This window comes from Simochromis diagramma, unplaced genomic scaffold, assembly GCF_900408965.1.
Source record: "Simochromis diagramma unplaced genomic scaffold, fSimDia1.1 OVJJ01000753.1, whole genome shotgun sequence".
Lineage (NCBI taxonomy): Eukaryota > Metazoa > Chordata > Actinopteri > Cichliformes > Cichlidae > Simochromis > Simochromis diagramma.
In genome coordinates this window covers 262,315-289,759 of record NW_024387523.1, presented here as the reverse complement: position 1 = coordinate 289,759, position 27,445 = coordinate 262,315, and the positions used below count along the sequence as shown (strand labels likewise).

The following is a 27,445-nucleotide window of genomic DNA, read 5'->3' as shown; positions in this document are numbered from 1 at the left end:
TCTGAATGTAACAGCTCATCAAACTGAAGCAGATGGGCTACGGCAGCAGAAGATCACACTGGGTGCCATCTGTCATCTAAGAACAGGAAACCGAGGATAAAATTTGCACAGGCTCACCAAATTTGGACATTAAAAGATTGGGAAAATGTTGTCTGGTCTGATGAGTGTTGATTTCTGCTGTGGCATTCAGGTGGAATTTGAGAACATGACAATGAATTCACTGTACTCAAATCTCCTCTACAGTCACTGGATCGGAATCCAATAGAGCATCACGTTTAGTAATATATATTTTATTATGATATATAGATATAGTTGTTAGAATAATTCAGTAGTCTGTGTTTTGAAAGGAAGATTTAATGTTAAAGTGTTATACTTTTCCAGCAATGATTGAGGAGTCACACATATGCTGCTACTGTTAGATAATATTTTAAACTATATTTCTTTGACAGTGCAATTTTCTTAAATTTACTTTTGAATAATTTGGAGTCATACGCATAAGCGACATTATACCAAAGCTAGTTGGTGTAAAAGCATTTTAGTCAACTAAAATAAAAAACAAACAAACAAGAAAACTTAAAGAACTGCCTACAAGAAAATAAAAGCATACAAGAAAATGACTTTAGCTTTTTGTCATTTGAAGAGGCATTTTAAAATATTTTTTAATTAATAATAATTTAAAAAATAATTAATAATAATAATAATAATACATTCCCATCTCGCACCTTTTAGCTAGATTGAAACAAGCAAATCCACCATGGAAATGAATTAAAATCAGAAGTGAGAGATATACAAGATAATAATAGTGTTTAATAATAAAATTCAAAGTTGTAGAAAATTGAACTATTAACTGTACTTTAATAAATGTATTTAGTTGCTTTCCACCTGAAAAATGACGTTTCCCCACCTCGCCACTAGATGGCGGAAGCACAAAGTTTGCTGAATGGGCGTGCTCTATTGGAGCCACTGAGCTGCAGCCTTATTATTCACTAACCGCATCATTTCGTATCCAACGAGAGAAAACGTCACCTGGGATGAAAACTCATTAATCTGAGCGGCCAATTATTCATCGCTTTTCACTCTACTCCACCTAAACCACGTCGTTTGTACACTAACCGGTGAGTGTGTCGTCACATTTTCTCTGTATCCACATTCATCGAGTGTAAACACAGATGTAGCTGAAATTGTTTGAGTTAAGCTAACAGATAAACAGCCTGCACTTCATATTTGTTTTGCTGTACATATTTTAAAATCTTGATCTCTCTGTTGATCTTGTCTGTGAGCTTCGGGGTTTTGCGTTTGTTGCAGCTTTTCTTGGGCTTTTTACTGCGCAATGTTTACGCTAATTAGATTTTTTCCGCTGGTCTGCTGCTCCTCTGTCTGGCCACCACCATCACATCCACTCCTTTTCTTCTGGGAGTGAGCTGATCATTGTGATTTCTGATGCTTGCATATTTAGCCTCTGAAAAGAAACTAATAAAATATTTCAGGTGTTTTTAAAATTATATTTCGTATAATAACTCTTCGCGATTCCGGCCTTATGCGTTTGTTGATGGATTTTCTAAACAAGTCCTTTATAAAAGTGTTTTTGTTAAATAATTATTCTTTCATTTTTGTTGGTTTTTTTTTAGTCTGAAGGAGGATCAGCAAACATGTTCTACACCTGTGGTCCCAACGAGGCTATGGTGGTATCAGGTAAAATTATGCCTTGTACTGCTTTGTTGAAATCTAAACAACTTAAGAAACTATAACATCAAACTAATACATAACTGTTGCCTTTCATTAATTAACGCACATGTGATGGCTGTCACATCAAGGCAAACAAAATGTTCCAAAACCTTTAGCTGGTGCCCTAGACTTCTCTAAAGGAGAGAAAAAAATGCAGATTTTTAATGGGTCTGTAGTTCTGAACACAAACATAAACCAGAACTTGATTTGTGATGGAAGTTTGTTGAATTCGTTTTTATCATGAAGTAGTAAATGTTTAAACTGTCCCTGTGATGCTCAGCGCGGTCTCTGATCTCTCCCAGGTTTCTGCCGTTCTCCACCTCTCATGATAGCCGGAGGCCGAGTGTTCATCATCCCCTGCGTTCAGCAGATACAGAGGTAAACAAACCACAAAGTTTATTTATGTTCTCCTGTATCCCATTAGTTTACTTCCTGATGTTTCTGCAAACACTGTTGACATTTGGCCGATATATTTTATATTTTAAGTGACAAATTGAATAACATGATGAGAAGGCAAACAGCACTTCAGCAGCAAAAAGGGGGAAAAAGATTAACAAATTCATTTTAAATTAATTTTATAATAATGAAGGATTTCTTTTGGGGACACATTTAAAGCACAGAGCATATACATCTGTGTCATTAGTAATAAATGTGTGTAAAGCATCCAGCTGCTGTTCATAAACTGTTACTTTTTAAGTCCTTTCTCTCCGTCTTCCTGTTGAATTTAAGACATTAGCTTCCACACAGGCCACATTTGGGTCTAGTACCAACATTAAAAAAAAAAAAAATCCCTTTTACTATATACACCAGCGGTCCCCGAGCCTCGGACTGGTACCGGTCCGTGAGTTGTTTGGTACCGGGCCGCGAGAGTTGAGGCTCAGGTGTGAAATGTATGGTTTTCAGGGTTTTTATCAGTTTTCAGTGTTATTTTGTTATCGTTTTGATCGTTAACTCTGTTTTCCTGGGTCTTTTCACGTGTGTTATGAATAAATCTTCTTTTTTTCGGTACCGGTACTAGTTTTATTTTGTTGTATTTATCCGCGACACATTAAAGGCCAGTCCGTGAAAAATATTGTCGGGCATAAACCGATCTGTGGCGCAATAAAGGTTGGGGACCGCTGATATACACTCTGTGTTTGCAGCTCAGTGTAACAAAAGCAAGGAGGAAATTGCTACACCTAATGTACCATTAGAGTAATGAAAATGAATCAATAATCATATTTCCCATTATATCTCTCACGTGGCCTCTCTCCAGGATTTCCCTGAACACTCTGACTCTGAATGTGAAGAGCGATAAAGTCTACACCCGCCACGGAGTGCCCATCTCTGTCACCGGGATCGCCCAGGTCAGTGTGCACCACTGCAGATGAATCAGGTGCTGCTGCTGGCAAAACAGGGGAGGCCTTTCTCAGAAGGACAGGTGTAAACTAGAAGATTAACATGTAGCAGATAAGATTCATTTTGTGTGGTGTATAATGTTACTCGTAGCAACCAGAATGTTTTTTCCTACTTGTTTTTTGTTTACAGTAAACTTTGTTGCTGCTTCATTGTTTATTTTTATTTATTTTTGCATGTTATTGTATCTGTTGATTAATTAAAGCAGGCCAATGTAAATATTAGGGTCAGGTACACTGACAGTGCCATGTAGTTGCACGTGAAACCCAGCTCCCGATTTGCTATTTTTCACTGTGCATCGAGGAAATGAACCCAATGTTTATGTCAGTGTTTGTCTAAATAATAAACAAGCAGCTGTTTCCTACAGATGAAGATCCAGGGTCAGAATAAACAGATGTTAGCTGCAGCCTGCCAGATGTTCATGGGAAAGTCAGAGGCTGAAATTGCTCAGATCGCCTTGGAGACGCTTGAAGGTCATCAGCGAGCCATCATCGCCCATCTGACTGTTGAGGTAAGGAGTTAAAGTAAATAAATGGAGTTTATCATCCAACTGAATTATAGAACAGGTATTATTAGAACACACCTTCAGTATTCACAACCTCAGTGTGATGAGTACATTTCAAAAAGCGAACTTCTGCATCACAGCGAAGGTGTTTGTGTTACAGGAGATCTACAAGGACCGTAAGAAGTTCTCAGAGCAGGTTTTTAAGGTGGCTTCTTCTGACCTGGTCAACATGGGCATCAGCGTGGTCAGCTACACCCTCAAAGATGTTCCATGATGACCAGGTATCTCTTTGCGCTATAAGAATCATATCATAGATGATCTCAGTACATTTTTGTGGATTCTCGGAATTAAAAATTGAACCAGTAAACGCACATCAGATCTTTTTTCTCCTGCTGGCACACAGGATTACCTGCATTCTCTGGGGAAAGGCCGAACAGCGCAGGTTCAGAAAGATGCTCGCATTGGAGAGGCCGAAAACAAGAGAGATGCTGTGATTAGGGTGAGATCTGTCACTTTGCCGCTGTTTTTTTTTTTTTTTTTAATACTGTATTGCTATAAAGCTATTTTTTTTACACAGATCTCTCTTTGCAACAGGTGTCAATGGGGCTTGTTGATGTAGTTTGAAGATCTTTCTTTATTTTTAGAAACACTTGGATAAATACTTATCTTGCTAATAATAGAAGCTGCATTTAAATCATCTAGAAGCTTGTTTACAGAGCACTTCACTGTGTGTCTTCGCCTTAGTCTTATTGGCCTCGTCACTGGTGCCATTTGTCTAAACTCTGTCTGTATTTTTAGCATCTTCATCCTGTTTATTTTAGACATCTGTTCCCATTGATCCTGATCACCTCCATCCTTTCTCCATCCCTCTTTGACTCTCTCTCTGCAGGAAGCTCATGCCATGCAGGAGAAAATATCGGCTCAGTACAAGAATGAGATTGACATGGCGAAGGCTCAAAGGGACTATGAGCTGAAGAAGGCAGCCTATGACATTGAAGTCAACACTAAGAGGGCTGAATCAGAGATGGCCTACCAGCTGCAGGTACACAGGCGTGCACAGGAAGCAGCTCATTTTGCTATTTGATCTCTAAGCTGAATATATATTTTAAATACAGTGCACAGCATTTCTTTAATTATAACTGCAGGCCAAACGTTTTAAACTTATTAGAAATCAAAAACATTTTTACAATTCATGATATTAAATGAGGAATATTATGTGTACAGACAAACATGTATGATCTGTTTTCCTCTGGCAGGTAGCGAAGACGAAGCAGTGTATTGAGAGTGAGAAGATGCAGGTGCAGGTGGTTGAGCGGGCGCAGCAGATCATGCTGCAGGAGCAGGAGATCACCCGCAAGGAGAAAGAGCTGGAGGCCAAGGTGAAGAAACCTGCAGAGGCTGAGCGGTACCGGCTGGAGAAGCTGGCTGAGGCTGAGCGGTGAGTTATGGGTTCATTTTCACCTCCTGAACTGCAGGAATGACAGTAAGCAGACAGTCTGTTAGGTTTTTCTGGTATGTTTTCTCTGTTTATATGTCTGAAGAAGAAACATGGAAAATCCCTCGTGTGTGTGTGTTTTTGTTTTGTTTTGTTTTTTTTGTAATTTGGCAAGTTTTCATCCGTCCACTTAAATCCTTCTTTTTGTATTAGAATAACATTTGAGCTATCATTTTATATTTTAAGAGCATGGCTGACATGTTTGTACTGGTCAAATCATTTATGTCTCTGCTAACCAGCTGACTGTGTTTCTTTTGTCTGTCCAGTCTTAAGTTGATCATGGAGGCAGAGGCTGAAGCTGAGTCCATAAGAGTGAGTCAAAGCTGCTTCTGGGGAAAAACCTTTCCTATCCCTCTCCAAACCAATTAATTATCTAGCTCAGTATGACTCTTTATCTGACTACCAACTTAATGTATCAAGGATACAATTCCTTGCTTTTAAATACGAGATATTATCTAAAAATCTAATCTTCAGAGTATTCAGTAAATTATTTGGGTGTACATATACAAAAACATCTGTCACACTCGTGCAGTATTAATTTGGGGTCTCTGAACTCCAAATTAGAAGAGGATATAAGGAGATGGAAGGCAAAGAGCTAAATCAGTCATGATGATTTATGTTAATAAGAGTATTAATATGCAGCCCAGGTGAGACCTCTTATATGATGCCTATAATTCTGAATCTAGCAATAAAAAATGGGGATGAATGGAATATGGATGAGGGAAAAATCCATAAGATATTAGAGGAGGCATTTCAAACTACCATCGCTTTGTATGAGGTAACATTTGTAAAATGTCTTTTGTAATTCACTTTAATTTCTGTAACATTAAGGTACAAGGTGAGATTCAGTGTTTTCTGGTACAATAAGTCCGTCCTCATTTCTCCTTCAGGTTAAAGGTGAGGCTGAAGCATTTGCAGTGGAGGCCAAGGGGCGTGCTGAGGCTGAGCAGATGGTGAAGAAGGCCGAGGCCTTCAATGAATACAAGGAGGGCGCCATGGTGGACATGCTGCTGGAGAAACTGCCTTTGGTGAGCGATAACATCATCATAACAAGCATTTCTAGCTCCTGCTCTTATTTTTAGAATTGTGCTGATAAAAAACAAACAAACAGAATTTGAAGCCTGTTAGTCATGAGTGTTGTGTGTGCATTTACTTCTGGATTACATTATTACATTCACTGGTTACAATTTTAACAGCTGTAATGTCATTTGTCCACCAGATGGCAGAAGAGATCAGCAGGCCTCTGTGTGAAGCCAAAAAAGTTACCATGGTATCCAGCGGAGGTGGAGATGTGGGCGTGGCCAAACTCTCAGGAGAGGTGCTGGACATCATGACCCAGCTGCCTGAGGCACTGGAGAAAATGACTGGCGTAAACATCTCCCAGGTAACTCATTCAAGCACTCGGTTTATGTTACACCTACCTGCACTCATGCATCTACAGCTTATAGCTGCTACCGATCAAATTTAATTATTAATAATTAAATTCAGCATTAAATATAACAAAACTTTAAAACATCCACCTTTCTCTAAGTAAGTAAAGTTTATTTATATAGCACCTTTCACAGACATATGTCGCAAAGTGCTTTACAAGGTAAAAGCATAATACAGTCATAAAATACATCATAAAAACCCTGGTCTAATTAAAAGCTTTTTGAAATAAAAATGTTTTTAGCTGCTTTTTGAAGGTCTCCACTGAGTCCAAACCCCGTAGAAATAAGGGACGAGTGGTGGTATGTGTATGAATCAATCAGCAATGTGGGGGGGAGGGGGGCGTCTCTGTAATGCTCTAAAAGTTAAAACTAGAATTTTAAAATGGAACCTGAATCTGATTGGTGGCCAGTGCAGCGACTTTAAAACAGGGGGTCAGTATGAGCCACCCTTGTCGAGTGGGTCAGTAGCCTCGCTGCAGAGTTTGATACAACCTGTAGGGCGGGCTAGCCCTTTCATGTTTATACAAGTGAACAGGCCTGTTACAGTAGTCAAGTCTTGGTACGAGATAAAAAGCAGTTTATTATCATCTCGAGTTCACTTGTTGACACGATGGATCTAAGTTTAGAAATGTTCCTCAAGTGAAAAAAGCAGGTTCTTATGATCTGATTTAAATGTCACTCCAAAGAAAAAGCTTCATCAAAAATAACACCCAGGTTTCTAAGGTTATGTTTCTGTGAGGAAACTAAGTCACCCATTCGCTGTTTAATATCGGGTATTGCACTGCCTGGTGCAATAATGAAAGTTTCTGTTTTGGCCGGGTTTAGCTGTAAGCAATTATTGTTCAACCGTTGTTTAATGTTGGTTAAACAGTCAATCAGATTGGAGAGCTTATGAGCTTCAGCAGGCTTAAAAGAATAATATAGCTGAATATCGTCAGCAAAACGATGATAAGATACTTCAGGAAACTGCTGTATTGTCTGGCTTAAAGGAAGAATGTATATTAAAAACAGAATAGGTCCCAGCACAGAGCCCTGAGGAACTCCACACAACAACTCTGTAGATTCTGGTTTGCAGACACACTAAAGTTTCTTTCAGATATATAAGATAAAAAAAATAGTCTAGAACAGAGCCAGACATCCCAACCAGGTCTCTCAGTCTGTTTATCAGGATGGTATGGTTGACTGTATCAAAGGCTGAGGTAAGGTCTAACAAGACTAGGACTGTGTATTCTCTGGAGTCTGCTGACATCATAATATCATATCTCTCCTTTCTGTAGATGGCCTCTCATACAGGCTGAAGAGACTCAGCCATGTGATGACCAGGCAGTCCTTCCTCCCAGTGTCCAATCAGCTGTCTGGATTCCCTGCATGATTCTCTCATCACGGCGTCATTCTGCTGTGTGGCTGGTTCAGCTGGTTTGTGATGTTTCTCTGTTGTGAAAATAGTCTGATTACAGTTACGAATGTTATTTCATGTTATGACTTTGTGCTTAGCGGTACTGCGTTCGTTTAGCCTCCATCCATCCTTGTATTACCTTCTGCTTATGCAGTTCAGGGTCACAGGTAACAAGAAGCAGAGGATAATATAATCATATTTCATGTATTCTATGATGGTTTGATGAGCTTTCTTACTTTTTGAGTTTTACATGACTGATCTTTGTCTTTGTCCCTTTCTGTGTTTATATGTCACACTTTTGTCTGTGTTCCTGTTTACCATTAATAATTCCTTCACGTGTGTGTGTGTGTGTGTGTGTGTGTGTGTGTGTGTGTGTGTGTGTGTGTGTGTGTGTGTGTGTGTGTGTGTGTGTGTGTGTGTGTGTGTGTGTGTGTGTGTGTGTGTGTGTGTGTGTGTGTGTCCGTCCGCACTGCCTTGCTGCCAAACCTTAAGTGCTTCTTAGCATGAGCATGTGCTAAAACATGCAACCAAAACCTTCATTTACTAATCCTACTAATATTGCATATTATCATATATTCACTGACATGCATTTTAACCCATCAGTCTTTTCTCTACATGTATTTCTGAAATAAATTTGGTGTATAAAGGTTCAGGGTGAATATTTCTGATATTATCTGTAAACTTCAGCGTTAATATGTATAGGGTTTTTAAAAGGTGTTGTCTTTCTTTTTCTTTTTTTTTTTTACTGTTTTATATTTTATGATCCTTGGTACTTAATAAGTTAATTAAGTTAATTATTCTTTATTTCTTTATTTGTAAACTGATGCGTCGGTGAATCGTCTTTTTTTCCTGTTGAGCCTCGGCTTGGAGATATTAGCTTTAGATCAGCTACAGGAAACAAAATGGGATTCTGTTTTTCCCAACCAGGAGCTTCAACTGCCTTAAGTCTGTACCACCCTGCAGTCCACTAATACATGATGTGTACTACAAATCTTAAGTAAAGTGGTTCCTAGTGATAGCAGTTATGTAGCAGCTCTCATAAAGGTGTAGCCAGTCAGACTAAATTGAAATGTGTGAAATACAGCTTTGCTTTTCATAGTAGCAATGAGAATATCCCTGTGTATTCATAACATTAAGTATTTGTTAGTATATAACGCTTTGGCGTAATGTGAAGCTAAATATTTCAATTGTTAAGTGAGGGCAGGGGTGTTTGCTGTTCTGTTCTTTATTTTTTCTTTACGTTTGCTTGCTGTAGTTTGTGCTTTATATTCCACTGAAGGTGTAATACTAGCTCTAAAGTATTACGGTAGTACCTGTAAAGTATCCTGATTTGCCTTTTGTCACCACCCAATCAAACTGTATCCCTCTACCTCACCATTACCCTCTGGGGCTAGTTAGGAAAATATCTTTATGGACACGTTTTAATACATCAGAAGGGATTTAAACACTGAAGATGGATATATGGTTTTGTTTTAACTGAGCAGTTTTGTCTTCAGCTCTAAACACTGTTTGTGACTTCTCTGCACTCCTGATTACAGCACAACCACACGTGCTGTAAGTGTCCTGAGGGTACATTTTATTTCTTTCATATATGAGTACTACTGTTATTATGCATGCATCAACACCTGTCACTCTTACACTGTAAAGTAATATTGCAAATGCATATGTTTGAAGTCAGGACACAGTAGGCGTGTGCAGCTTCACTGTGGAGTTACCAAAGTAGGAGATTACCCAGCTATAGATATGGAAGTGTGCTTTCGTTACTGGATCAGCACTAAATATGGATATATATGTATGTGTATGTATTTATACAGTTTATATTTGATACAGTATCAGTGTAGAGCACTGTTTGCATCACCACTAACAGCTTGACTAATTTATTATAAATGTATTTTATCCAGTTTATTAGTTTTCTGTAATGTTTCAGACCCTGTTGTGTTGCATTCGTGATGTTTGACCAAAGTGGATGTTTGCTTTTTATTTTTCTTCCGTGTACTTTAGGAAAACGTCGTTCTGCTCTTCTATACACAAAATCCTTGTCATTTAAATGCAAAAGGGGAAACGACTTAAATCTTTACTGTTTGTGAAAAAAGATTTATTGTAGCTATTAAATGTTCCACTGCTGTCTTTCTTTACTCACCTGTTTACACATCTGATTTTAGCTTCTTCTTTTCAGTTTTTATTTTTTTTTCCATCTGTGAGGTCTTGAATTGTTACTGCATAATAAATAATTTTCACATGCATAAGGGGATCCCAATAAACGTTTTCATCATCATTTTATTGTCATTGATCTTTCAATAAAATGCTCATGGTACATGGTGCTTTTCCCAAGAATGAATTGCTGATGTTGCGCCAGGAATTAAACTTGCAACAAACACTAGAGTTCTTTCCTTGCATTATAAATGCTGACAAAAGTAGCTTAGGTCCATTTTATATGATGGACATAGTTCAGGCTAAATGGGCGATAATAATTATAGTGACGTGGATATTATAAGTACAAGCATTCATTACCTTTTAATAGTCTCACATGTCCGCATAACCTGAGAGCTGTTGTGCAAAATGAGAAAACCATTCAGCTAATTCAGAAATGAAATATACATAGAAACTGATACGACGTCCTCACTGACTGGATAATTAATACACCGGAAGATACTGCATAGACGCTGGCAGGTGTGTCAAGTTAGCTGGTAAAACGCCAAACCAGTACAGGAAGTCTAATTCAAAACTCTCAGAGGAGCAAACATATGGGTAAATGGCTGTTAGTTATTGCACAATTATTAGTTTGTTTTTTTTGTTTTATATTATTTGACTTGTGTATAGAAGATTTTCCTACCGGAACCCCTTTTTTTCTTTTTTAGATTATATGGCGTTTGTTTTCAGGTCACTTAAGTTTCACTGAGTTTTCAGAGTGGATTTCGGTCGATTAGATTTAAATTGTATTTGTTTTTTGTCTGTTTGGTTTTACTTCAGTTTTATTAGTTTTCGGCATTATTTGTGGTTAATAATGATATAGTTTCTGAATAAATATTCTTATACAAAACAGCTATTTTTGAAGACAATTGACTCTAAGTCATGTAGCACCAAAACCTCATTAGGCTGTTTTTGATAAAATTATAAATATACTTTTTTGCTGGTTTTGTGATTAAACACTATTGTTTTAAATTCGTTTTTTTAATTAAAAAAATAATTAATAATCATTTTATTTCGGTGCATAAAATGTCATATTTTACACCTACTTTTAGTTTAGTTTTTTATTACGCTTTTAATCAAACGCAATACACAAAGAAATATACTTTAAAAGAATCGCGCTTTGATTTTATTTTGAAGAGTGTGGCCGGAAGCTGTTTAACTCAGCCTGCCTTGACTCCTCGGAGAAGAGCTGGAGGGAAAAAAAGGAAAAAACGAAGAAAAAAAAGGCATATCTGAGGGGTTTGAGGGGCGGATTTGGACAAAGTTTTCCAACTGTCCCGACCCGAGGAAGCTCCGGGGGGGTTGAAGGGGAGTCGAGTTCACCGGTAATTAACGCAGGACTTATTAGTCGGTTGTTAATTAAGTGTTTTTTTCAGTGTGTCTGAGAGCACCGTCGTCCCAACCGCCGGAAGTCTGCATGAAGCTGCGTCTCCTACAGAGGCAACGGCGTCGACGTTTTTTTTTCCTGTCTTCGTTTTTTTTTTTTTTTATTCGAGACTTTTTTTTTCTCTTTTTTTATTTTCTCTCAGCGAGATGAGCAGGGAGTGAGGAATGGAGGCGTAGGGAGAGCACGGATGTTTGTGTTTACTAAGCGGCGGGCTAGTTAAGCATATTGAATATACAGGCCTCCTTGTAGCTAGAGCAACCCAGCGAACAAAAGGAGAAAATTAATGGAGGCAAGTTAGCTAGCTCCTCTCGTCTTGTTGCGTTTTTCAGCTAACGTTAGCCATGTTTGTGCATAACCCAGATATGTTATTACGCTCTTGTCAGCCGGTTGGGTGCAGTTTAACACTTCTGTCCAGACTCAGTTCCAAAAAAGCACCCTGACTTAAACGATTTGTGACAAATTTGTTTTTGCAATAATTCATAAAGCACAGCTAACGTTAGCTCGGCGCTAGCCATGCCACAGTTTTTGGAGGCAGCTTGCACCCTCTCGTCCAAAAGAAAAAGAGAAGGGGGGGAAGAAACAAATGTCTCTCAGAACACTGAAACATTGACTTTGTACTGCACTAATAACGGCCCCTTGCATCTGATGCTTTGCTGCAGAATCAGGGAAAATGATTAAATTGCATTGAAAGCATTTCTTTTCATTTATTTATAGACCTTGCAGTTGCAGAGGGGAGAGGAGGCTCATGAAAAACAATGCAAAACATTTCATGAGTTATGCATTGCAAATGTTATGCATGAAATATGGCGTTACCTCAATTGTTATTGTGATTTTTTTTATGGGCCTCTCATACTCCTTTGCGGGGCTTACTGAATATCAGTTGTTATAAATTATTAAATGGCAGTTGGGCTTTACTAACATGTAATTACTTGCATGCTTTTAATGGTATGTGAGCAGGATAACTATGCATGGCATTCACGGTCTCAAAATGTTTCAGAAAGCTAAAATAAAGTGCAAATGCATGCCAACATAGAACAATGAAACTTCCTTCTTTGCCTCTGTTAGTGGGACATAATCAGGAAACGGAAGATTACAGGTTGATTACTCATGAGATTGACAGTGGGTTTTTATTTTGGGTTTTTTTCAACTGTCAAGAAGCTGTGTGCACTCTTGAAGAGGGTGTTACTTTCACCTAATGGTGCACCCACATCCAATTTTGTTGCAAAACTAGCCTCACTGACACGCTGCTGATAAAACACGCACTCTAAGATTGTGCAATTTGTTCATGCTGTGTTAGGGAGTAGTAAACAAGTGCATGTGCTGTGTTACAGACAATCATTAAATTCTCAAAAACTGATTATCATTAGTGTTTTCTTAATTCTTGCTTCTGCTGCCCTCTACACCAGTGGTTCTCAAACTTTATGTGGTCAAAGAAAAGTAAAAAGCAAGACAAATTCAAGACCTGTATTTATGTTTGCAGAAAACAGGTTATCTGGAAGGAGGTCAGTGACAATGGTGCTTTTGAGCATGTGCATGTTGCTTTGCAGCAAGCATGTAACAGCGATCCATAGCCTTACCAGGCACTTCCATACATTCAAACAAATGTTCCCACTGCATATGGTTGAGATCCCAAGCTCTTTAACAGGGGGCGGTGTTTCTTCAGGAAGGGAATTTTTAGTTTGCAGGTACAGTTTTAGCATTTTTTTATCTCCTCGCATCAAATTGCAGACAGTTTTTAAAGTAATTTCTAATAACAGTTTTTGTTTCTTTAGGTAGTTTGACTTATTCCACACAGTAAAGAGATCAGTGTTATCTCCTCTTAAATGTTATCCTCTTGCCTGTCAGTTCTTTTTTGTAAAACTAAGGGTATTTATTGTGGAATAATAGAGAAAATTAAATCTCATTTACTATGTTTTTGTGCAGTTTCAGTTATAATGTTTACTGGGCTGAGAGGGTACATCAGTATGCTTTGACACAGCATTTGGAACCACTGGTCTAGACAGAGGTTTTTGATTTCCATCCCTTCTGGGATTGACCATCTTTGCCTGATTCCTTTCACATCCTCCTCTGTACAAATCTTAATTATTTCAAGAAGTAGCCACAACAGAGTAAGCTTAAACTGCTCAGATTTGTCACAGACATCTTGATTGGTATCCCTAAAAACAAAGGTTAGCTGTGTAGAAAAGTGGCTCGATTTAGTGGACTAAATTTAGTCTTAGTGCTGCATGCTGATCCTGAAACCGACGTGTTCGGTGTGTCAGCGTGCGGAGGAGAAAGAAAGGAACCGGACTAAGATGACTGAAATACAGCCATGCATGGTCTCATTTAAAAGAAAAGAAACGAAAAAAGGGGGAGCAGGACAGGTGTTTTCTAAGTGTGTTGCTTTTTAATTACAGAAATAATGGACGATTCCCATTTCAACTCATCATACTTTTGGTCTCCCGTCCCCACTGTACAAGGACAGGTAGACACAACCTTATTGTTGGAATTGTCTTGAATTACACATGGTATAGTGGTCTGTGCTGTTGGAAAAAACACCCAGAAGCACTTTAAAGATTATATCACAACCTGAACATGTTGTTTTTAACACCACTAAATAATGCTGGCAACGTTGATGAAGTTATTTGACTTATTGATGGGTTCACATGATCACTCCTGTCCCTCTCCTCTCTCATCTTTTCAATCTTCTGTTCCTGTTTTCATTTGCTTTTTTTGCATCTCACCATGCCTTCGTTTTCTCTTCTCTTCCATTGTTTCTTCCTCTTCCTCTGTCTGCTCTTATCTAACCCATTAACTCCTACCCTTCACTCTCCCCAATCTTCCCATTCCTTCCTCCTTTATTCTTCTTTAATTCCTTCTGTTTTTACTGTCGTTAACCTCTCATTTTCTGTCTCATTTGTTCTCCATTTTCCTTTCATGACACACACTATGTTTATCGCCACTCTGCTTGTGTCATCTCTGGGTCATCCTGTTTTTTTCCCGCATAAACATATGACTCTTCTTCACATCTTTCTCTTTCTTCCTGTCTTTTGTATTTTTATTTCTTTTTCAACTTCTTCCAAACACCGTCATCCTATTTCCTCTTTCAATCTGCCTTCTTCATCTCTGGCAAGTCTCCTTTCTCCTTCCCTTTCTTCCTTCATTTCATATCCTTTTCCTTCCACCGTCATGAAACATTTCACCCTTACTGTATCACACTCCTTTGCCCCCTAATTCCTACACCCTTCCTTCTTTCCTCTCTCCACTCCCCACTTCTGTCTAGATTGAGAACGCCATGTTCCTGAACAAGGCGAAGGAGCAACTAGGTCCAGAGAAGGCCAGTGCGCCCTCCTTTCCTCACTCTTCTGCGTCTTCCACTTCCTCCCCCCACTACCCCACGGCCGTACTCGCCATCCCCAGCTCAGTGGATGGAGCGGCTGGGGTACGTGTGATCCCTAAACAGGAAGGAGGCGGAGGCAATGTAGGAGGGGGTGGTGGTGGAAACAGCAATAGCGGACCCCTGAGTGCGGTGGGGGCACACCTGCACCAGTCGCACACTTCCCAGAACGTCACCGTTGTGCCTGTTCCCTCCACGGGTATCATGACTGCAGGTGAGTGAGCAGCTCTGATGTTTTCACCAACCTGAGTCGTAGATGATTTTCCAGTTTGTCTTTTTTCTTATTTTGCAAATGTGAAAGAAAAATTCTCTGAAAAGGTCTATTAAAAAAACTTGCCTGATTTAAATTTGGCCAGTCTCCTGTTCAAGATCATCTTCTTGTGCACCTCTGGATGTTTATTTGATCTTGGTGGCATCCCTGTCATGTCTGTTTGCATGTGTGCTTCAGTGTTACAGAATTTTTAAAAGACCATTTAAAAAAAAAAAAAAAGGGAAAAAAAAGGAATAGCTCATCCAAATGTATTTTAATTTTAAAATATATATTTTCCCTACTTTATGGCAGTAACTGGTAGTATTTTAATATAATTCTACAAGACTGCATGAATGCACCTGCAAGGTGTCTGTAAGTGATTATTAAAAAAACTAGAAGAAAAACAAGCTACTAACTCCATGGTTTTTGAAGGGAAACATATGAGATGAGATCATGCTGTCCTAATGTGTCCTTGGGCAGGACAATTCACCTGTTGCCTACTGGTGGTGGTCAGAGGGCCCGGTGGCGCCAGTGTCCGGCAGCCTCGCCTCTGTCAGTGCGCCCCAGGGCTGCTGTGGCTACAATATAGCTTGCCATCACCAGTGTGTGAATGTGTGTGTGAATGGGTGGATGACTGAATGTAGTGTAAAGCGCTTCGGGGTCCTTAGGGACTAAGTAAAGCGCTATACAAATACAGGCCATTTACCATTTAATGTTAGAAGCATGAAGCTAAAATTAACTACAGCAGTGTGTGCACCTCTTTTAAAAAGGAAATGGCAGTGAGAACATGTAAATGTCCCCAGGTGAAGCTAGACGGTCAAAAATCTGCTATGTTATGCTCAGTCATTTGAAAAAAGTTTGGGATGCAGGTGTTCTTCAGATTCCCAATACTGGCCCAAAACCTGGCCCCATCAAACAGTACGCGATGACGTGATGACACGCACCACAGATCATGTTGTTTGCACTTTTATGTTTTTCATCAGACTCCTCAGGATGTCATATTGGAACTTCACATTAACAGACTCATCCTGGGAGTGCAGCAGGCACGGCTGCTTCCTGACACCCACTCGAGACAATGGTAGCAATTCCATCAGAAGTTGCTCTAGAAAAAGCGAACAGTTCTTTTTTTATTTACAGAAGCAACATGTAGCAGCACAGAGCATAGGAGAAGGGCAGGAAGTAACAGACAAAGGAACTGAGTTTAAAGTTAGTCAGTTTTTAAAATAAAACCCAGCAGGCATACTAAATGTGTTGTTTCTGAAATGCTTTAAAAGTGTGCCAGACACATCACAGTGGAGACACTTATCATGTCTTACCCTGGAGAACGATATCATGGTGCGTATGTTTAAAAACACACCAGGCTTGCTCGTGGTCTCACTCCTCATCAGACATACTTGGAACTGTGGACTCGTATAAAAAACGGTTAGCTGTGGACTGCTTGGACCCAGGTCTCATCACCAAGCATGTACCTTGATCAGCTTGAAACTGATGTTTGCTTGCTGACACAGTTTGATTTCCTGCGGTTATACACAGTGCATACCGTGTAAATAATCAGAATGAGAGCAATACAAAAAGAGCAGCCATGTTGGAAGCTGTCTGCAGATCCCATAAAAGATGATCTCAAATGGGAGTTCAGCCAAATTTAAACCAGGTAAGGTCTTTGGTTTTTATAGAACTCTTTCCAGAACTTTTTGAACTCTACCCATATTTGTTGGTGTCACAAGATATGTGCATAGGAGTGAATGACACTGTACGTATTAATCTACAGTGGCTACTAATCACAATCTCAACAGGGTTTTTTTCAGTTTCCATTTAGGTGTTAGTAGTAGTACTTAGTGTTAATATTAGCAGTTTTACCCCTTTTTTATGCACAGCTTGTTTAAAAATATTCGTTAAAATCTTTTGTATAAACCTTAGCAAGTCTTGTGTTAGTGCTGTAGCTTTGTCCTTTATAAGATATTGTGTGGCTTTCAAGTTGCAAGGTTGAAAATTAAAGTTCTTTTATCACTACATCATCCATTAACTGTTAGTTAGAATAAAAGCCTAACAGAGTGAGATCTGGACGGCCAGATCACAGTTTTTCTTTTCCTCTTAGCGGGGTTAGTGATCACCACCCCACAGGGCACACTGGTCCCCACCGCCTCCACGCAGTCTTTTGTAGCTGGACACCCCACTGCCACCACCATGATAGTGTCTGCAGTGCACCCCTCAAATTCAGGTAATACACAGGTGCAGGTCACCATCATTTTAATAATTTCAACGTAAAAAAAAATGATGAGGCTCAGGGCTTCTTTCTACCATTTTATTTTAGACACTTGATTCCTGTTCCCACCCAAATGTATTCTTGCAATTGCACTGTTACATCCATACACAATCAAACACATCTGTGTATCTGTCTTATGTAAGGTTTGGTGTTGAGCTGTGCATCATAATTTTTCCAAACTGTCCCTGTTTTCACTCAACACTCCCTGTTTCCTTTCCCTTCTTTCTTTCTTAATTTTCTCTCATTTTTAGATAAGAAGGATGACATTGCTCCTGCTGTTGTCATGCCGGCACCATCAAAACGAGGCAGGAAAAGCAAACAGGTGATGAGCAGGGTGGCTGGAGTGGGTGGGGTCCTCCCTCCAGGAAGTGATGCATTAATACTGGCACATCTTGCTGCTGGTGGACAGGTGAATTTTCTATGTTCTTTCTTTTTTCCTTGTTTCCTTTTATAAAACCAACTATGAGGCATTTTACCTTCACAACCATAAGTAATTTTTTTATTATTGTATTGTAGCATCACGGTGGCGACCCATATGATCTGTCAAATGATGAGGATGATCACACTAACAAAGACGGACCCAAATCTTACAGGTAGGTTAAAGTGCGTTAAGTTTAGGAAAATATTAATGGTGTTTTAGATACTTGCAGTTTTTTCTGTGCTTTGTTTATCATAACTGTTTTCTTCTCTTCTCTCATTCCTTGCCTGCCAAGGTGTCGGATGTGCGCAGTGACGTTCTTCAGCAAGTCAGACATGCAGATCCACGCCAAGTCCCATACCGAGGCCAAGCCCCACAAGTGCCCCCACTGCTCCAAGTCGTTTGCCAACTCCAGCTACCTGTCCCAGCACATTCGTATACACAGCGGGGCCAAGCCCTACACCTGCACGTACTGCCAGAAAACTTTCAGGCAGCTCAGTCACCTACAGCAGCACACACGGTACTGGGCCTGAGTGTGTGCGTGTGTTAAAATGTGTGCATGTGAACATCTGTGTGGTGATAGATAAAGGGAAGAAGGAGTGGTGAGCTTGGGACTTGTCTGGGTTGTTTTGGGGAGTGCTGACAGTGTAAAGCTCTTTCTGCACAGTCAAAGTATCATCTTTGAAAGTCCCCAAAACTTTAACAAAAAATTATTTCATGCCTCTAAACTTGTTATTTTGAAGTACTTGTCTTTGACCATTCATTCTTTTCTAAAAACTGGGACCCTGAGTCAGTATCTAAAGGTAATTAAATACAACTCCTACACAGTCTCACTTACAGCTGCAATATTTATTAAGTTACAATGGCTACCTGAGGTTCATCAGGTATGTGGGCAACATATCCATATTCCTATATTAGATATACCTGTTCAACCACTTGTTAACACAAATATTTAATCAGCCAATCACTTGGCATACTACTACTGAAATTCCTTAATTCTCCCAGCATTCAGTCAAAGTATTTTTTTCCCTGGCAAGTAATTTACTAGTGATTTAAACAAGAGAAAAAACAAGTTCAAATGCACCCAGGCACCAGGTCTCCATTTGTCCGTGTCTGAACTGGAGTATAACCCAGGCTTTAGTCAGATTAATGTCATTTGTTTCCTTATATATGCAGAGATTCAGATACTCGGTATTCCAGCAGTAAGTGAGACAGGATGATTGAGTTATATTTAAATGCCTTTTCTCACCAACACACCCATCTGTCACTCAGGTTTCACCAAAATAGGCATCCCCTTTTTGTTTTGTTTCAGCATCTTCTCTAGATGTCTCTGTTATTCAGATGTCTTTATTAAAACATTTTCCTTTCATTCTCAGCAAGATAAAAACTCCAAAACATTTTTTAAGAATGCACGATGCAAGTCTAAGTACACTTTGCATACTAACTGTACGTGCTGTGCCTAAAAAATACATCCTGATATACAGTTTTTAACCTGCATGTTTTACACCCCTTTTTACTGTGGCAAAGGCGCTAATCGGACACTAAAATTAGTTTTCATTTTACTATATTTCATTAATTGTGACAATATGAGTGATAAATCTATCTCCCATCCAGGCTGTCACCTTTCTGATAAATGTGTTAATTTTATGTTGACCTTGTCATTCACCTTCATGCTTTCATTTCCCTCATTTCCATGCACTGGGTTTTCTCTGTGGGTTTCAGGCCATTAATTTTAAAGAGGAAGATGTGCTCCGCTGGCCTGGCACTCATCTTGAATTTACATTTTGGTTTGACTGCAGCAGACTCAGACATTCATAGATACACTACACTCACACTTCACTCAAAGTAGTGCACACCAAAAGGAGAGAGAGACTGCGAGAGAGAGAGAGAGAGAGAAAGAGAAAAGCGTGACTGTGCTTGCTGTATGTTTCGTTCTGTGTTTTCACAACTCAGACACAGCACAAAGAGCACACTGTCAAACTTAGTAATCTGTGATCAATACTTGATCGATCAGATCCTTTTAGCTTAAATGCATGATTTGGTCTTCGGTTCATTATGAAGTTTGGTCATGCTGTAGCTTAAAAATCTCTCGCTGTTTCTCTCTCTCTCTGTGTTTCTCTCTCCCTCCCACCCCCTTAACCCTCCAATCCCGGTTTCCCGTGTTAGAAACCACACTGAGGCCAAGCCCCACAAGTGTCCCCACTGCTCCAAGTCGTTTGCCAACTCCAGCTACCTGTCCCAGCACATCCGCATCCACACCGGGGCCAAGCCCTACACCTGCTCCTACTGCCAGAAAACATTCAGGCAGCTCAGTCACCTACAGCAGCACACACGGTACTGGGCCGAGCTGGGCTGGGCCGGGCGGGTTTTGAATGTGTGCATGTATGGGAGCAGGTGCATGGAGAGTTATGTCACTGTGCTTGTGTCCTTCTTTTTGAGTTATTGTGTGTTTATAGTATCTATCAAATCTGACATGTACTTTTTTTCTTTTATAAGATGGATCTGTTCTGCCCACTTCCATATTTTGACTCTTAGATGCTACTGGAGTAGCTCGGCATGCCTCAAAGTTCAAAATAATCCATATTTATGTTTTACTACAAACATACACTGAGGTGTAAACCAGATTCAAACGTTAAGGGTGAGTGACCCATAAAAAATAGTTTTCAGCGGATGATAGAAACAATCAAACCACAGATTAGCTCAACCTAATGGAAGGCGAAAGGCTGTTACAAAGCTAGGCACTACCACCTGAAAGGACAGAAGAATGTGGTTGATGTGTGATCACTGGCATGTATTAGCAGCCTAGTTTATCTGTTATAAAACTTTATTTCATAGCTTATTGCTTCATCATAAAATCCCAAAAAAGAGAAACGTTTCGTTGTTTGGATTAGTGACGAAACATTCCTCCCACTGAAAGCGCTACGTCCACATGAACAGATTCGACTTTTTGGGATTTTCTTACCTGGATGATTGAGCATGCATCAAGACACTTCATGATAAAATGTGCTGAAAAAAAGGATGTGATTTTAAAGTGCACAAATAGCAACCAAAGGTCACACTATTCAAATTTACCAAAGCCGTTTCCTTCTCGAGGAAGTGAAAGTAGAAGTTTGAGAAACTGCAACATGAGGAAGCGAGGGGCTGAGCTGATCTAGAAGTATCTTAACTTTGTCAGTACGTCAAACTTGACATCACCTTTGTTTTGTTTTGACTGTGATTTCCCAGGATTCACACCGGTGACCGGCCGTACAAGTGTAATCATCCTGGCTGTGAAAAAGCTTTCACTCAGTTGTCCAACCTCCAGGTACTGAATCCACAGGTTTTCTCTTTGCCACTGACATGATCGTTACTTTACTAAGGCTCTAGTGCTACTAGCATATATTTACTTGCAAGCCAGTGGTTCTCATACTCATCCAGGTTCCACAGGTTGGGTTTTGTAGACAAAATGTACAACCAAGTGTGATGGAGTAGTAGATATGTTGATGCTTACCTTTTTTTTCACAGAAATTTTATTTTGGATCATTTTTCATTGTTAATAATTAAAAAGAGATTTAAAAATTCAACATGTTGGCCAATATTTTTTTTGAGAGACATATAAAGCACAAACAGGTCTCCCTAACAATTGTTATATGAAGTTAATTATCAGGCTTTCCTGAGATAATGGGACAGTGCAGTTTAAAAATAATTATGTTTTATTGTCACAGGTCATGAATTACTAATGTCTCCTTTTTAATTTTCATTTATCAGCTTTAATCCCGATGCTGATATTTTGGCAAATATTGCCTGATATATCAGCCGGACTCTAGTCTGAAAAGAGTGATTTTCTTGCCTTTTCTATTGTAGTCAAGATCAAATTACATATTACTAGTTTTTACATGCCTCTTTTATTTATTTATTTTTCCATCACAGTCTCACCGTCGGCAGCATAACAAAGACAAGCCGTACAAGTGCCACAACTGTAACCGTGGTTACACAGATGCTGCCAGTCTAGAGGTTCACCTGTCCACACACACCGTGAAACACGCCAAGCTGTTCTCCTGTGGCCTCTGCAACCGATCCTATACCTCGGTAAGACTTCTGGTATCTGACATGCAGTTTACTGAAAGTGTGGATTTGGTTGTACTGCAACAGAGAAGACGTAACAGGAGAGAGTTGGCAGGAATTGTACTGCTGGTTTGCAGATGCTTTACTGTTAATACACTATTGTTTACAATCCATGAGTCTGTCTGACATGCATTATATGTAGAGCTCTAATGAGCCTTTTGTTCTGATCTCAGGTCTTAGAATAGAATAATATAGTGATTATTACTGCAAAGCACTGATCATCCGTCTCTGCCAAAATCATTGTTCGTGCAGTTTAAGCCAGATGCTGTATAGCAGCTGGTACTGTTAATGTATGTAGTAATTATATAATTATGCACATACATCATCAATGGGCACAGGCATTGTGTCTTTGGGTTGTTCATAGAGCAGGGCGATATGACCAACAATATTTATCACGATATACATTTGAAAATTTGCGATAACGATATAACTGACGATATAATTGACACTAGACAAAATACTTCACGAGCCCACAACTTTATTTGTGCAAAAAAATAATAATAAAAAAATCAATGTATTTTCACTTAAACAAGCAGCTGTTTTTTATGTGCATTAAAATTATATAAAAATTTAACAGTGCAAATGCAAATTCCTCGCTGACAGTTTAACCAAAAGGCATTTCCAGTGGAAACTGGCCGACATGTCCTCAGCATAACCATGTATAATATCCACAAAACTTAAAAAGAGGTTATACACACACAATACCGTAATATTATGTTGAAGCACTGCACGTATCACTCCGCGAGGCTCCTGCCTACGATAGCCGTAATGCTCCGACAATCCATCAAGCGGTGCGGCTTCGTAGCTTAGCAAAGTCGTACTGAAACATTTGACAGATTTTCAAGCGCAGTGTACATAAAATCGTTTCGAGGTCAGTAAACACAACCAGAATTCATACATAAGGCACACGGGATTATAAGGGGCACTGTCGATTTTCAGAAAAATCCAAGGATTGATTTTAAGTGTGCCGTATTTTCCAAAAAACACGGTAATAACGACGGCCCGCTAGCATGCTCTACCAAAAATAGTGCTTTGTTGTGTATCTGACGGACGAAAGCTAAACCAGTTCCACACCACTGACGTTGCAGCATTTTTACAAACCAATTCTGGTTCATCCGTTTCATTCAACGATCCGCTTTCGCCCTTCTTATTCTCCGTCGCCGCCATGTGCGTATGTAAACAAAGACACTGCACATGTGCGTTTTACCCATATTCTATCGTGATATTTCATTTTCTTATAGTTGCCCAACATCATACCGGTATTACCGTGAACGGTATGATATGGCTCAGCCCTAGTTGTTCATAGATATTTTGGGAGTGCGTGAAGGATATTTCTTCAGATTGAACACAAATGTTCATTTAGTCTTCAGATGGCACAAATGTCTAATGTGGATTAAATTATTTACCCAAAAGCTAAAAAAAGATTAGCTTCACTTTCACATCCAGATGTTTTGCAGCACTTTTCTGCCCAGCAGCAAAACTCATTAACTCAAAAATCATTCACTATAAATATTAACGCTCTCAGGCTCAAATTAAACTTTTTGTTGCTAATGCACAATCAAGTCCTGCAGTGGTACTTCTGAGTAAAAAAAACTCATAAAATATGTATGTGGGGTAATCAGGTTGTTAGTTTTTAACTGTTGCAAATCAGCAACGCCTGCCTCGAGAGGGTTAAATGGCTGGTTAGTGATGCCATACAACCACAAAGCTACATTAATAGTTTAAAAAAAATCAAAACACATTGTTCCTGTTTTTCTTTCCTGACATCATGTGTTCTACTTCTGTCATCCGCTCTCCAGGAGACGTATCTAATGAAACACATGAAGAAGCACAACCCCGACCCATTAACAGTGGCAGCAACAGTAGCTGCTCAGCAGGCCCAGGGTCTGACACCAGGCAGGGGCCGAGGCCGCGGTCGAGGGAGAGGTGCGGGCAGAGCGAGCCAGCTCCAAAACCAGACGAACCCTAACAACAACCAGAACCCAAACCCCGGACCCCCAGGCAGCTACCAGCCACAACAGCAACCCACAGAATCTGTGGTCCCCTGCCCATTTGATCTACACCAGTACAAGACAGTGTCAGCCAGCGAGATCCAGTACAAACCAGTCACTGTGGCAGACCTGCCAGTGACCCACAAAGACCTCTGCCTAACCGTCTCCACATCAGCCATACAGGTGGAGCACATGAACTCATAGGCTGCGTCTTCCTGCTCTGCTCGAGGGATTAGTCGAGTAAAAATGGTCCATATGTACAAGTAATTTAACTGTATTCAGTATTAGAGCCTTCTTAAAATCAGGGGAAAAACAGCTGATTGGGTGAATTTCTATAATTCAGATCTTCTATTTTATTGACACATCACTGAATTTGAAAGTGTAAAAACACTAGTGTATTCAGTTTAGACTTCTGTAGCTTTCAGTGAGATTATTTTTTAAAAGCGGTTAGTCGGGTAATGCAATACAATCATGGATAGAAGTAAATTTGAATTCACCCACTTAAGAAGCTTTGATGCTGAGTACAACCATAAATTACTTACACAGATATTTTACAGTGTGCTTCTTGATTCCTGAGCCCACTTGCCATGTATCTCTCAGTCCTGACTGAGGGATCTTTGGAGGATAAAGGTGTAAAATATCTGTAAAATTAAAAAAACTAATTTCACTATTCTTTGAGCAGTTATGGTCCAAAGAATAGTGTAAATGTTGAAGACATTCAGATCACATTAATCTGAACATTCATCACTTATTAGTTCAAGCCAAAACAAAAAAGGAGTGAATGATGGGAGACTGTAGAGATTCATGAGAGCATCTGAAGCAGCGGTGCAAAAATGTTTAAACAGCACCTGAAAGGCACAGTCAGGTGTCACAGACTACATCAGAAACACTGAATTGGAGCTACAAAGGAAAGAGCAGCAGGAAGAAAAATGAAGCGTGCGTTTGGGAAGTCTCGCTAAAGCCTGCAGCCGAATCTCAAAAGTGTACATTTCACAGATCATGATGTCCTTATTTACACCCACCTCCTCTCAGAGGAGCGAGGAAACATTTCCCAAAGTATTAAATAAGATAGCGCGATCGGTCGGAGAATGCACTAAATATAAGGAGTCCGCAGCAGGAACCACGACAGAAAGAGAGAAAAACGGGGGTGGGAGGGGTCATAACGAAAGCACTTGATGAAACTTACTTCACGCCTATGTTTTTCATCCTTTACCTTTTTTTTATATATCATATGTATGTATTTTTCTACCAACAGAGAAATGTGTGATCAAACAGAAAGCAACGTGAGCGCATGAATGTGATGGAACAGAGAGAAAAGTCCTAACAGAACGTCTTGGTCCCTTTTTTTTTCCTTTTTTTTTTGTTGCTATTCAACTGTTTACTGTCCTCGAATGACTTAAGGCAGCCCAGTTTGTTATTGTCAGGATGGTTGTTGGGAAAATAATGATTGTGTGATGAAAATGGCTGACAGGTACTGTTATTAATCTTTTTTTTTTTTTTAAAGAACTTTTCATACATATTATTACTACTTCCATTATAACTGTATTGCAAATGTTATCCACATTATTATCAATCTGAGGCATTATGATATTGCAGTATGCTGTACATAAAATACATAGAAAAGACTTTTTCATCTGTAAAAGGGAAGTATGTCTTGTGTAAAGCATCTATGAAAACTAAAGGAAATCAAATTAACATGTACCAAATCACTGGCAGTGTCCCAGGTCAACTTTAAAGCTGACGGGCTGTGAGACCGTCACGCTCAGCAAAGTGAGGAGATGACGGGAGAATAATTGTTTCCTTTATCACAACCACAGCCACCATCTACAGACTGTGAAACTGATCTTAATTAGGACGTAACCAGAGATGAGTCAACTAAACCTCATGTGTGATAATTAGGCAAAGAATTAGGATGTATCTATTTGTTCCCTTTTGATGTCAGTGAACTCTAAAGCTCTGCCTTTTAAATCATATAAATACTTTTCTAAAGTCTGTCCTCATAACTTAATCCCAATGGCAGGCAACGGCGCAGATATCGTACCAATGTCAGTGAATTGCAAGAAGAAAATTAGCAGGGACTTTAATTAGTCATTTAAAATATTTTTGGGCATAAGGGAAGCACTTTGGTAAAACTATCTGTAATTCCACATTTATGCTTTTGTTATATAGGTTCACTGTAGGGCAGGACTTGAGTATTGTTCCCTGGACTAATGGAAATTGGGGCAACAGTGTGGATGAATTTATACATATTTTTAAAGTAACAAGTTTTGTACTAAGGAAATGAAAAAAACGTAATTATCAATGAGCTAAAATGGCATTCTCAAGTCTCCTAAATTATTCCCATTCCCAATTACTCAGTCATATAATTGCAACACAACAGATAATTAGCCAAATCTCATATTTATCAGTATCCCAGTGACATTGATGGTGAATATCTACCAATATTGGTGGATCCCTAATACATTATAAACAGGGACCACTGAGGCTTCCCAGAGGTGCAGTTTGGCTAAAATATGTAATTCCACATCTGTACAGGTGTTGTTGTGCTAAGTTTACTGTTGGGGATTGATTCCTGAACTTATGGGAAAAAATGGTCTCAATTACTCAGAGAACCATGTTAATACTGTAACCATATGATATTTAAAGCTAACGTATCCATGATACATCTGCAAATAATTAAAGCATGATTATGAGAAGCTGTGACCTTGGTGACCTGGGACACCGCACATGCCGTCTCTAACCAATCAGAAATGTTCAGGATGCCCATACAGACGGCTGATTGTCTCCATGTATACTCCTTGTATTTCATTGTGTCTTTTTATGAGAAATAACCCATTCTCAATATTCTTGTTAATGTTATTACCAATGCTCCTGATAATACAGTTAACTGCCCTCTTATGCTACACTCTTCATACTGTATGCACAGTTACACCTCTTGCTCATCTGAACAGACTGTTTCTTCCCTTATGGAGAATAAAGTTCAAAACCTGTTTATGATGAAAGCACTACATTTTTTATTGGTATTTTATTAAAATCAACAGTACATATTATTAATGAACATTTATAATGAAAGTTTTGGCTGCTCTTTTGCTACAGCATGTAGCTCCACGTGGTCAGTGTATCCTAGATACCCAGGGTAAAGATCAGGGGGTATTATTCTCAAAACTAATGAAGGTGAATTTTTGATTCAGGTTCAGGGAATCTGTGATTCTACCATCCCCACGTGGTTTGGAAATTGCAGTGGACTATGCTGCAAAGGCTTAGCAATGGTAGGATTCACATGCTTAGAAGACTGTCTACACCAAGACCTACAACGTGATGTGTTTCTTTTAGCTCCATTTATAGAAAAACAATGCTTTCGCTAGGAAAGCATATACAAACTGCACATGGATTTTTATAGAGTGTACGTGTGTCTTACCAGAAGCAGTCCAAAGGTTTCTGTCATAACAATTATTTATCAAAACAATTAAAAAGAACAGATTATATTTCTGTAAACATAGCAAACCATACCAAAGCATGT

At 39.3% G+C, this 27,445-nt stretch overlaps 3 protein-coding genes across 7 annotated transcripts in view; all 3 read left to right on the top strand.

The window, feature by feature from the left end:
- Positions 1 to 927: 927 nt before the first annotated feature.
- flot1a (flotillin 1a) lies at positions 928 to 10,259 on the top strand. The gene is given in 14 exon segments (XM_040020221.1): positions 928 to 1,115; positions 1,629 to 1,692; positions 2,028 to 2,103; positions 2,981 to 3,071; positions 3,488 to 3,631; positions 3,786 to 3,893; positions 3,895 to 3,906; positions 4,029 to 4,124; positions 4,515 to 4,667; positions 4,882 to 5,063; positions 5,387 to 5,432; positions 6,011 to 6,148; positions 6,340 to 6,504; positions 7,828 to 10,259. Coding segments are annotated over 13 exon segments (1,275 nt in total). The 5' UTR covers positions 928 to 1,115; positions 1,629 to 1,649; the 3' UTR covers positions 7,849 to 10,259.
- A 1,036-nt stretch (positions 10,260 to 11,295) lies between these two features.
- znf384a (zinc finger protein 384 a) lies at positions 11,296 to 26,930 on the top strand. 5 transcript variants are annotated; one of them, XM_040020615.1, is made up of 11 exons: positions 11,296 to 11,461; positions 13,920 to 13,987; positions 14,786 to 15,113; positions 17,245 to 17,367; positions 17,664 to 17,821; positions 17,929 to 18,005; positions 18,126 to 18,350; positions 19,997 to 20,164; positions 21,056 to 21,134; positions 21,740 to 21,898; positions 23,734 to 26,930. In XM_040020615.1, exons 2-11 carry the CDS (start codon positions 13,925 to 13,927, stop codon positions 24,127 to 24,129), a joined length of 1,776 nt encoding a protein of 591 aa, XP_039876549.1. In that variant the 5' UTR covers positions 11,296 to 11,461; positions 13,920 to 13,924; the 3' UTR covers positions 24,130 to 26,930. The 5 variants fall into 5 exon arrangements, with proteins under 5 accessions (XP_039876549.1, XP_039876552.1, XP_039876551.1 ...); XM_040020617.1 differs by lacking the exon at positions 11,296 to 11,461 and adding an exon at positions 11,468 to 11,812; XM_040020616.1 differs by lacking the exon at positions 11,296 to 11,461 and adding an exon at positions 11,468 to 13,208.
- Positions 13,117 to 27,445, top strand: part of zbtb22b (zinc finger and BTB domain containing 22b) — a 33,596-nt gene continuing 19,267 nt past the window's right edge. Inside the window, exons 1-3 of the mRNA XM_040020612.1 lie at positions 13,117 to 13,127; positions 15,753 to 15,763; positions 24,621 to 24,624. The gene's annotated coding sequence lies outside the window, so the exon portion shown is untranslated. The remainder of the gene's footprint in view (positions 13,128 to 15,752; positions 15,764 to 24,620; positions 24,625 to 27,445) is intronic.

Coding starts and splice junctions, on each gene's coding strand:
- znf384a (XM_040020615.1), top strand. CDS start 13,925: ATGGACGATTCCCATTTCAACTCATCATACTTTTGGTCTCCCGTCCCC. Junction 18,351..19,996: donor CACCTACAGCAGCACACACG/GTACTGGGCCTG, acceptor TTCCCGTGTTAG/AAACCACACTGAGGCCAAGC. Junction 21,135..21,739: donor CTCAGTTGTCCAACCTCCAG/GTACTGAATCCA, acceptor TTTCCATCACAG/TCTCACCGTCGGCAGCATAA.